At 44.2% G+C, this 12144-nt stretch overlaps 1 protein-coding gene across 1 annotated transcript in view; it reads right to left on the minus strand.

The window, feature by feature from the left end:
- Positions 1 to 1381: 1381 nt before the first annotated feature.
- The window catches only part of LOC148348920 (FRAS1-related extracellular matrix protein 2-like), a 34501-nt gene continuing 23738 nt past the window's right edge, over positions 1382 to 12144 (minus strand). Inside the window, exons 6-7 of the mRNA XM_088320944.1 lie at positions 6895 to 7092; positions 1382 to 3174 (exon numbers count right to left, since the gene is read on the minus strand). Coding sequence (XP_088177070.1) covers positions 2795 to 3174; positions 6895 to 7092 — 578 coding nt within the window. The 3' untranslated portion in view covers positions 1382 to 2794. The remainder of the gene's footprint in view (positions 3175 to 6894; positions 7093 to 12144) is intronic.

Consider the following 12144-nt stretch of genomic DNA (forward strand, 5'->3'; position numbering starts at 1 on the left):
TTTAATCCGTTCCAACGCCCTGAATGTTTACCATGAACGTAAACATGAAGCTAACCCAGGCTAACCGTACGTCCGCGTTATCATAATCTTCCGTACGAAAGATTACGCTAACATGAACATGTAAAAATAAAAAAATCAGGTCGTTTACATGTCCTTTAGCACCCGGGTCTCCACAACAAGTGGTGAGCGGTTAAAGGATAAAGAAAAGATTTATGAAAAGGATGTCTTACCTTTGTGGTGGTCTGCAGAAGCCATGCTCTATTCCCTCGAAAGAAGGGAAACTCGCACATCTTCTTCATATTTCGCTATTATTTCTTTCTTAAATGCAATAGTTGTACGCACTACTCTTCTTTTTTCACCTGTAGGAACTTTGCTGCTTGCACCGACCTTCTTCCGAGGCATAATTAGGGGTTAAAACACTTCCTTCAGAGAAGGAGTGCGCGTTGCCGTGACAACAGTTCTTCGCGAGGGGTGGGGGCAATCTACACTCGTACGCCGCTCAGCATCGCACCCTAGCGTACCGGCGTTCAAACTTCGATTTTTTTGAACAAAAAGCGAAGCAAGAATTTCTCGAAATTTTTGGTCGAGAACCGATTCGTTCGGACTGAGAGGCGTTCGAAAACGGAGGTTCCACTGTACAATGCATCAAAGCAAGTGAGCCGTTGAAAAAGAGACGGACTTCCTTTTACTACACAACTACCATGTAATGATGCATGATGGGAAATCCCCAGGCGGCATACGCACAGTAGCATCCAACCGCTCGATTTGTTCGCAACGAAAAAAAACGATACCGAGATAGAGGCTACCGCGGCCAACTCGTTTGACTCGATTGATTTGCCGTTTGATAATAGTCGGTGTATACCGGATTGGTACCCATAATGGACAAATTTGCATTTTTCCGTACAGATTTTCTTGTACGTCGTACACGTCTTAAAATGCATCATAAACGTACTTTGTACGGCAAAAACCTACAGCTTGACAGGTATGAAAATGTCGTTTTACTTCACATTGGAAGCCGATGAAAGTGATTTTTGTATCAGTGAATTTGCATTGATGAATGGAGTATTTGGCTGCGATCAATGTTCCTCGTGCGCTTCTACAGATCTGAGAAATCACACAAGGTCTGTAAATAATAACGGTGAGCAACATTAACTCCAATTTGGTCGATCAAATCATTAAGTCCTCAGCTTAACTTCGAGTGGATTTCTTGCAGCACTTGTTAGGGTTTCAATTTGGAATAAATTAGCTCATGTACGATTGGCTGGCAACCAGTTCAGGGTGTCCCCTGCCCACTGCCCGAAGATGGCTGGTATGGGCTCCAGCCCCCCCGCGACCCTAATGAGGATAAGCGGTACGGCTAATGAGATGAGATGAGACTATTGGAAAGGTTGCACGGCCCAGCTGTTTTACTACAACTATTACATGAGGGTTGCATTTTTGAATCAAGTATCTTTTGTTAGATGATACTGACATTTTGTGGGTGTCAAACTCATTTGAACTCAGGGGCCACACGATGGAACAAACATTCTGTCGGGGGCCAGACTTGTAGTTTAAAGAGAAAGAAAAAGAGAGAAAAAGAAATAAGAGAAAGAGGGAGGGAAAAGGAGAGAGTGCGGGATAAAGAAAGAAAAAAAGGGAGAGAGCGTGAGAAACAAAAGAGATAAAAAGAGAAGTCGTGAGAGAAGGGGGAAGAAAGGGAGAGGAAGAGAGAAATCCAAAGAGAAATAGAAAGACAGAAGGAGAGAAAAGAGAAAAGAAAGCGCGAAGGGTAGGAAGAGAGAAAGAGAAAAGAGAGAAAAGGAAAAAAGGAAGTTAGAGAAAAGAAGTTAAAAAGACGCAGAGAGAGAAAGAGACAAAGAGCACCTAAGGAAGAGAAAAAGAGAGACACAGAGAGTGGGTGAAAAGGGGTGGAAAATAGGGAGAGAGAGAGAGAGAGAGAGAAATACAGAGAAATAGAGAAGTAGATTAAAGAGAAACAAAAAGAGAGATAGAGAAATAAGAGAAAGAGGGAGGGAAAAGGAGAGAGGGCGGGACAAAGAAAGAAAAGGAGAGGGAGGGAGAGAGCGTGAGAAACAAAAGATAAAAAGTTGTGAGAGAGGGGGAAAAGAAAGGAAGAGGACGAAAGAAATCCAGAGAAATAGAAAGACAGAAGGAGAGAAAAGAGAAAAGAAAGCGTGAAGGGTATGAAGAGAAAAGAGAAAAGGAAAAAATGAAGTTAGAGCAAAAGAGGTTAAAAAGAGACACAGAGAGAGAAAGAGATAAAGAGCACCTAAGGAAGAGAAAAAGACACAGAGAGTGGGAGAAAGGGGGTGGAAGAGAGGGAGAGAGAGAGAGAGAGAGAGAGAGAGAAAGAAGAAAATACAAAGAAATACAAGTACAGTGTCTTTGCTCGAGGCACCTGGCTTCGGCAACATCAAGTTGACCTATTTCAACCCGCAGCTTGTTTTTCTCTTGCGCTTCTCTGAGCGTTGTCTCGTGGGCCGGATTCAATCCCTTAGCGGGCCTGATCTGTCCCCCGGGCCGCCTGTTTGACACCCGTGATGGGATGTAGTGATGGGAATTCCGTCTTTTTTTCAAAAAGTGGCTCTTTCGGCTCAGTTGACTAAAAACGGCTCTTTTGGTTCCCGAGTGGAGCAAACATTTACAACTCTTTCACAATGTCTAAAAAAACTGGCCAAAGTAAAATACGCATTTTGCAATCAATCCCTTAGCGGGCCTGATCTGGCCCGCGGGCCGCCTGTTTGACAATATCTGATTTGTGCAAGAAGTGGTTTGTCCGTCGTTTTTCGATGCGTCAGACTTTTGAGGCGTCGCAGGAACGTTGCATCCTGACCACCAGGACGGGCTCGGACCCGAGCCGACCTTCCAGGGATTTTCGCAAGCCCCTCGGCCGCCCTCGCTCCCGTCCGCCCTGGCAATAGCGCCACCTGTGCACAGCCAGCGCCAGGACGGCGCCCGCAGAGACTAAAAGCAGAAGGGCCACGAGGGCCACGAGGGCCCCCGCCAACATGGCCGCACCGTCACCCCCTCTGCGATCATTGGAGGACATTTGCGAAGCAGCAAGCCGTTTTTGCCATTTTTGGTGATTGAAGGCGATGTGAAGCGTGTTTGTCCCTCGGGCGTCATCCTTCGTGATGTCCTCCACCGTCTCTGCTTGGGCTGGATAGACAATATCTGAACACACACAAGGGGGCGCAAGTTACAGGGCCGAGTTGCACCCCCAGATGGCTGATAGAAGATTGCATTCGGCTGCATGGAGTGGTGGATGGTCAGGAGTTGCAGTACCCAATTGGTCCCGCAGGGGGCATTAGAGATCCCGTGGAAGCAGATCACACAAAAGCAGATGTAAATATATATCTATCTATCCATCCATTATCTGCACCCCTTATCCTCAGTAGGGTCGCGGGGGTGCTGGAGCCCATCCCAGTTATCTTCGGGCAGTGGGCAGGGGACACCCTGAACTGGTTGCCAGCCAATCGCAGGGCACACAGGGACAGACAATTCGCTCCTCTTTTTTTCCTCATTTTACTTCTTTCCCCTACTCTCTCCCTCTGTATCTTCCCCCTTTTTTTCCTACCCTCTCTCTCTCTTTCTCTCTCACTATCTCTCCCCTTTCTCTCCCTAACTCTCTTTCTCTCCATCTCCCCCCTCATTGTTTCCGTTCCACTCACTCTTTCCCTTTCCATTCCTTTCTCCCCATCCTTTTACCCCCTCTCCTTCTCTCTCTCTCTCTCCCTTTCCACCACACCCCCTCTCTCTTTCTCTCAATCTCTCTTTCCTCCCTGTCTTTCTCTCCTTGCCTCTTCCTCTCTTTTTCCTCCCTTTACCTCTTTCCCCTACTCTCTCCCTCTGTATCTTCCCCCTTTTTTCCCCCTTTCCACCTCACCCCTCTCTTTCTTTGTCTCTCACTATCTCTCCCCTTTCTCTCCCTAACTCTCTTTCTCTCCATCTCCCCCTCATTGTTTCCATTCCACTCACTCTTTCCCTTTCCATTCCTTTCTCCCCATCCTTTTACCCCCTCTCCCTCTCTCTCTCCCCCTTTCCACCGCACCCCCCTCTCTCTTTCTCTCACTTTCTCTCTCAATCTTTCTTTCCTCCCTGTCTTTCTCTCCTTGCCTCTTCCTCACTTTTTCCTCCCTTTACCTATTTCCCCTACTCTCTCCCTCTGTATCTTCCCTCCTTTTTTTCCCTTTCCACCTCACCCCTCTCTCTCTTTCTCTCTCACTATCTCTCCCTCATTGTTTCCATTCCACTCACTCTTTTCCTTTCCATTCTGTTCTCCCCATCCTTTTACCCCCTCCTCTTCTCTCTCTCTCCCTTTCCAACACACCCCCTCTCTCTTTCTCTCATTTTTTCTCTCAATCTCTCTTTCCTCCCCGTCTTTCTCTCCTTGCCTCTTCCTCTCTTTTTCCTCCCTTTACCTCTTTCCCCTACTCTCGCTCTCTGTATCTTCCCTCCTTTTTTTCCCTTTCCATCTCACCCCTCTCTCTCTTTCTCTCTCACTATCCTTCCCCTTTCTCTCCCTATCTGTTTCTCTCCATCTCCTCCTCATTGTTTCCGTTCCACTCACTCTTTCCCTTTCCATTCCTTTCTCCCCATCCTTTTACCCCCCCCTCTCTCTTTCTCTCACGTTCTCTCTCAATCTTTCGTTCCTCCCTGTCTTTCTCTCCTTGCATCTTCCTCTATTTTTCCTCCCTTTACCTCTTTCCCCTACTCTCTACCTCTGTATCTTCCCACTTTTTCTTCCCCTTTCAGCCTCACCCCTCTCTCTCTTTCTTTCTCACTATCTTTCTTTCTCTCCCCCTCTCTCTCCCCGCTCTCTCTCCCCACTGCACCCCCTCTCTCTTTTTCTCACTTTCTCTCTCAATCTCTCTCCCCTTCCTGTCTTTCTCCCCAATCCTTGAGTCCCTCTCCCTCTCTCACTCGCTTTCCCTCGCCGCCTATCTTATACTTTTCTTTGTCCATTCGTTCCCTGGAATCAAACACTTCCCAAAAATATCTCTCACTTGCCTTTCGGGGCGTTCTCTTTGCTGCCATCAAATGTAAGGATCAAACACTTTTTTGGGTGTCATTTTTTTGCACGGTGTAACTGGGCCACGGCATGAGGAGATACTTTCATCTGTTTGTGTCACGGTTGGGAAAAGAAAAAGCACTCAAAATAGAAAGGTGTCACTATTCTTTTGTCCACATGCGCTCTTGAAAATAGAAATATCCACCCACGGAACCAACCCTACGGGAATGAACTGGACTCTCCAGCGGTGTACTAAAAATTTGAAAACCCCGACTGTTTATTTGTGTTAAAAGATTATCGATCTGAAAGGAAATGTCGCTTTATGTCAACAATTATAATTATTATAATAGTTATGATCGAACAAGTGGAGAACTTTATTTTGAAAAGTCTCAACAGGAATTTACCAGCCACAGACTCGGCTCCGGCTCCGGTGACCGTGACCTCATCACCCTTTAAAAGCAGATGCGCAAACAGCTTTCTTTCTCTCTTCACACGCCTTGGGACAATGGCGACCACGAAGGCCAAAATCCATCGTCATGTCTCCTTGGTTAGGAAATATGACAAATCCAAACTATGATTGTTCCTTTTCCATATTCCTTTAGCTGAAAAGGGTACAACGGATGCAACAAAAGGGATAATGCGACTTTTCTGAGAGGGGGATGGGGCGATTGCTTACCATGCTACCGAATTCCCCCCCCTTTCCCCCTTTGCTAACATTGCGAGTGCTCGCGTAAACAACGTGTCTTGGGTATTCGTTTGATCCAATTTTCCTTGTCATGCAAATAAAATGTAGTTCGTTATATAGATAGAGAGAGAGAGAGAGAGAGAGAGAGAGAGAGGGATCGTTAGATAGAGAGATAGAGAGAGAGAGAGAAAGAGAGGGATCGTTAGAGAGAGAGAGAGATGGCTAAATAGATAGATAGATAGATAGATAGATGCTAGATAGAGATAGATGGCTAGATAGAGATAAATGGCTAGATAGATGCTAGATAGAGATAAATGGCTAGATAGATAGAGAGATAGATAGATAGATAGATAGATAGATAGATAGATAGATAGATAGATAGATAGATAGATAGATAGATAGATAGATAGATAGATGGCTAGATAGAGATACATGGCTAGATAGAGATAAATGGCTAGATAGAGATAGATGGCTAGATAGAGATAAATGGCTAGATAGATGCTAGATAGAGATAAATGGCTAGATAGATGCTAGATAGGGATAAATGGCTAGATAGATAGATAGAGATAGATAGATAGATAGATAGATAGATAGATAGATAGATAGATAGATGGCTAGATAGAGATAAATGGCTAGATAGATGCTAGATAGAGATAAATGGCTAGATAGAGATAGATAGATAGAGATAAATGGCTAGATAGAGATAGATGGCTAGATAGATAGAGATAGAGATAGAGATAGATAGATAGATAGATAGATAGATAGATAGATAGATAGATGGCTAGATAGAGATAGATGGCTAGATAGAGATAAATGGCTAGATAGATGCTAGATAGAGATAAATGGCTAGATAGAGATAGATGGCTAGATAGATAGATAGAGATAAATGGCTAGATAGATAGAGATAGAGAGATAGAGAGATAGAGAGATAGATAGATAGATAGATAGATAGATAGATGGCTAGATAGAGATAAATGGCTAGATAGAGATAAATGGCTAGATAGAGATAGATAGATAGATAGATAGATAGATAGATAGATAGATAGATAGATAGATAGATAGATAGATAGATAGATAGATAGATAGATAGATAGATAGATGGCTAGATAGAGACCCTACTGAGGATAAAGCGGTGTAGATAATGGATGGATGGATGGATGGATGGATGGATGGAAAAAACAAGACGCTAGTGTTTTACCATGATTCCGGTCTTCCAGGATAGTCACACTGACTGTGGGGTAGCGCAGGCCCAGGCGGCCCCCCACCGCCATCGTCAGGGTGACGTTGAAACTCTCGTACATGTCCAAGAGCGACACACGACACGCTTTCTCCCGTTGGCCTTTATCGAAACGGAGAATAGTGCCTTGCTTCTCCGGACGGGAAACCTTAGCGGATCCTTGGAGGGAAGCAACGTAGAGAACGCAAAAATCAATACAGTGGTACAATGTTCGCTTTTCGGTATTTTGGGCGGTATTTTGAAGTTAATGTCAGCACGAGATTGAGTAAATGAAAGAAAGCGTGCGCGTGAGCTCGGGTTATTGTGAGAAAGAGGCGTCTGGGAGAGGGGGTGTATAGTAGGCTTAAACATATTTGCTCAAGGTGTGTATTTCTCATCAGTTTGATGTTCCCTTTGGCATCTCTTAGTCTTCCTTCATTGTTTAAAGGTGTTGGTACTTTTCCAGGGGGGGGTGGTCTTTTGTCTTTGTCTCAACATACCAGTACTTTTCCATGTCTTGTGATTTCAATAAAACACTGCGGCAGACGGGGGGTGAGCGAGAGTGAGAGAGAGAGTGGACAAGCGAGTTGCTTATCCCCCCAGCTGCTGCAGGTTAAAAAAAAATAACAAGTCTCTTGCCTGGTGTATTTTCTAGCGTTAGCCAATTTTTATGGCTCTCCCACACGTCGGTGGTCTACCTTTAGACCCCACAGGGGTGGGGTTCAGGGGGTGGTGGTTTTAGGAAAATTGCTTTTTGAAAAATATATTATTATTATAGTATATTTCCATTACTATTACTAATAAAATATAGAGGGACACGTGTGATTTACTAGTTGGAATGCTCTGACCTCTAAAATTTGATCTGCAATCTGAGTGCAACTGTTTGAATCTAGACTCAAGACATTCTTATATTTTAGAGCTTAGGATTGATGTTGACGCCATACTCTTGTTTTCTTGTCTTTGAGGGAAAAGGACGAGCCTGGCTGTCCTACATACAGTGTATGGGGGCGGCAGTGGTTTAGGAGGTAGAGCGCTCGTCTTGGGATCAAGAGATCGCAGTTCGAATCCCGGCTCCTCCGTGTTACATGTGGAAGTGTCCTTGGGTAAGACACTGAACCCCTAATACCCCCAATATGCAGGTTAGCGCCTTACAAGGCTGCACGGCCGCTATTGGGAAATGTGAAGCACACTGTAAAGCGCTTTGGGAAGTCATTGACTTGAAAAGCGCTATAGAAATTCAGATACTTTCATTTTCAGTTCATATGTACTCCAAGCCATCGTATCGGCACTTGGATGTTCTCCATCATCTAGAACCTGCTATAAACGCCAAGATTTTGGGGTAGGACGCGGTCGATTGGTCTTTTTTTCTGAATATTTCCATCTTTTTTCTTTTCCTTTTGTTTCTTTTTTTCTCAGCTTTTCACTACTTTTTCAGGTATTTTAGGTATTTTTTGTTCTATTCCCCCTTCCTTGAAGTCATTTTGTGCATAATTTTACATAATATTTGGTCATGTTGGGATGAAAGAAGCGAAAACAACCTGATGAGCCGTTTGGGACCCGAAAGAGCAGGTTCTTTTTAGTGAGCCGAGCCGAAGAAGCCGGTTCTCGACAAACTCTACTGACTTTACTCAACTTCGTTCTACTCCGGCTCGACTTCAGAATCCCGCATTTAGGACACAGCGTCAGGGGAACCCGTGTATTTTTACCTTCATGCACTGTCCCTTTGACTTAATTCGCTTCTTAATTAGCAATTTCGATCCCTGATTTTTGTGAGCTGGCTAGATTTTCTTGTGCGCTGAGAATGTGCGGGCAGCTGTGAGGGAACATTGATTGCAGCCTAGTCCTCCTGGTAGGGGGTTGACCTCATATGCAACCACTTCTCAATATTTCCTCATGCTGAGGCTTTCGAGTTTTCCCTTGCCCTCATGTCGGTTTTAGATCAGGGGCTGCTGTCATAATAGTCAATGCAGCCCTTTGATACTTGTTGTGATTAAAGGCAAAGACAAATAAACATGTCTCGACTTGACAAGTGATCTTTGATTTTATTCTACATAGTCTGTTTTTCTGTGTTGTGTTTGTTATCGCTTAGTAAGGGGAATTAAAATCATTAATAATCGGCTGAGGTTGAAAGCAATGAGCGCGTCAGCACTTACTGGAAAAACAAGTTTCTGTATCTTTAAATAAAAGTACACGCGTAAAGTGTTTTTTTCGCCTGTAGTAGTTTGCATGCACAAACTGGACAAGTTGGCGATAAGCAGTCACAAGCGGAGAGCGGTCTCTTGTGGTAGCCTCTGGGACTGCTGGTGAACTCGATTTTCCTTCGTATATTAAGATTTTTGTTACGAGTATACCGAAATTCTTTAAAAGTGCTTGCTGTATAGGCGTACATCGCTGTCTTCTATTTGTTCACCACCAGGTGGCACTCAACACACACGCTGTACCTTTACGGCCAGGGTTGGGTAGGGTTACTTTAATTGGATTACATTCAATGACTTTTGGATGACTCCAATACCAAATATGCTAATAAAAGACAAAAGAAACTAAATATGAATCAAATGATGACTCACAACACGTGGTAAGCTTTCTCTCCTGGCTTTGATCTCCGGCAAAACTAAGATAAAATGCGACAGAAACAAAATGAAAATAAATCCAAACAGCTTGCTAACATCATTTTTGCCCTTCCATGTATTCAGTTACTCCCCAAGCCTGCACAAAATGGAGTCATTTAATTAATATTTAGTTTCTTTTGTCTTTTATTAACATATTTGGTATTAGAGTAATCCAAAAGTCATTGAAAGTAATCCAGTTAAAGTAACCCTACCCAACCCCTGCTCGTATATGTTGAAATCGCATTATGAAGAGATAATTTGACTGGTGCGATGTGACGAGTCGGCGTAGCGGAGTAGCGGGTGGATGCAGACAGAAACTGGGCCAGCCTCAAATAACGACTTTGACCCGGTATGGACCGATTTCCAGGAGGAGTTGAGACTGCGCCTGAGGTCCCTCAACGCTTTGAAGGCGGACTGCGTGGAAGTCCTGGGATCGGGCGAACACATGATGGTAAGCGCTAGCGAGCGCGGAGGCGGCAAGGGCTAACCCGCGTGCTAGTAATTTTATTCCTATTGAGTTTCTTTTGTCTTTGATTAGCATATTTGGTATTGGAGTTATCCAAAAGTCATTGAAAGTAATCCAGTTAAAGTAATCCTACCCGACCCTGTTTACAGCTGTGATCTAATCGTGTCTGAATTTTGATGTTGACGCTGGAAAAAACCTCGCAGTCGCCATTTTGAGCAAGAGAATGTGATTAGCCGGAGCTTGCTAACTAGCCACTTTCACACTTAATGAGGAGTGTGGCGCTAATGAGACACTTTGCTAATCCGCCCATTGTGCACGCCGATGACCTTTCGGCAGATTTGAACAGAAAAAAAAACACGCAGCAGCATACCAATCTCTCGCCGTGTGCCTGAATTTCAAGCAGGCTTCGAATATACGTTGTAAGTGCAACACAAACTAAAGCAGAAAACAACATTCATTTTTTGGAAATTTCAATAATTCACAATTAAACTGTTCCCATCACTGTGCCAGGGAAGTCAAACTCATTTTAGCTCGGGGGCCACACGATAGAACAAACATTCTGTCGGGGGCCGGACTAGTAGATTCAAGAGAAAGAAAAAGAGAGATAAATAAAAGAGAAAGAGGGAGGGAAAAGAAGATCGAGACAAAGAAAGAGAGAGAGGGAGAGAGTGTGAGAAACAAAAGGGATAAAAAGAGGGGAAAAGAAAGGGAGCTCTCTGCTCAGGGGGGCTTTCTTGGCACGCCCATGGGAGGAGTCGGCACGCCATTATGCGGGGAGAAGATGGCCAATAGGAGAGAGCTAAAGGACTTCAGAAGAAGGCTTCACACAGACTCCAACGGCACTAATTCATGATAGTCTGTTTTCGATGGAGTACACTTAGTTAAATTGTTAATGAAATGAAATCTGCCCCCGTGTGGAAATGTCGGCTTTCTTGTTCATCTTTTCTGTGAAGAAATGAGCGCGCATAAATTGTCGGGTGAATGTAGGTTGTGTTTGGTTAATGGAGTCAGATAACTCATTGGAACAAATTTGGTAAACAGAAGATTTTGATATTAATTCCCAACACTATTTAAGCCTATCCTGTCCTTTATCATGGAAAAAAGACTTTTGAAAATACTATCATTTTTTGGGGGTGGTTAAGCACATGATTCAGACATAGAAGTACTGGAGGTTTAGGTGCAAAAAACCCAGCCTGATTCGAGCAGTGTTCTGGTTTGCCCGCGTCCCTGCGTCCTAGACGCATGATTTTTGCTGGGGACGCATTGTCTCAAATCAAAGTGTGTCCCCGGGACGCAACCTTTTTGCCACAAAATTGTCATTATTACCCGATTACTTTTTTTTTCACAAAGATTTACCGCACTCCAAACTTTTCGTCAGGCAGATCCGCCATTGTTGCTTTGGTATCGCGCCGATCTCGGCAAACGAGATCTCGTTGCTTCGAGATGACATCATTGTTGTGGTGGTTGTTGTCGAGTGAAAGAGAAGTATGCCTCCGAAAAAACAGTTGGTACTAGGTGCAAATCAACAAAAAAATTGGTAATTTATTCAGTGTCGGTTATAAGTCGAAACATAACACAGAAAGTGGTAACAACGGCAATAATTCCGGCACTACAAAACGGCGGAGAAATTCTTCAGAAGACCGCAGAGGCAAGGAAAACACGTGTGTTGAAGCGAACGATTCGACGAAAGAAAATAGACAAAAGAATACTCCTAGCAAGAAAAGGACTTTTCTGCCAAAATGGACTCAATTATATTCCTGGTGACGCTATGAGGAGGATGATAATGGATTGGACCTTGAGAAGGCATTACAACTATGGCGGGACAGCAAACCACGAAGAATATATGAACTAAAAAATATGAAGTGATAACTGCTTTGTATTACCAATAAACTGTGATGATTAAAACTTAGGGCAGCACGGCGGCGCAGTGGTTAGCGCGTGTGCGGCACAGTTCTAAGGTCTTGGGAACCTCCTGTATGGGTTCAAATCCAGCTACCGGACTTCCTGTGCGGAGTTTGTATGTCCTCCCCGTGCTTGAGTGGGTCTTCTCCGGGCACTCCGGTTTCCTCCCACATTCCAAAGACATGCATTTCAAGTGAATTGGCCGGTCCAAATTGTCCCTAGGTGTGAATGAGCGTCCCTGTGTGCCCTGCGATT

This window comes from Urocampus carinirostris, chromosome 17, assembly GCF_059441175.1.
Source record: "Urocampus carinirostris isolate Australia breed hairy pipefish chromosome 17, RoL_Ucar_1.0, whole genome shotgun sequence".
Classification (NCBI taxonomy): domain Eukaryota; kingdom Metazoa; phylum Chordata; class Actinopteri; order Syngnathiformes; family Syngnathidae; genus Urocampus; species Urocampus carinirostris.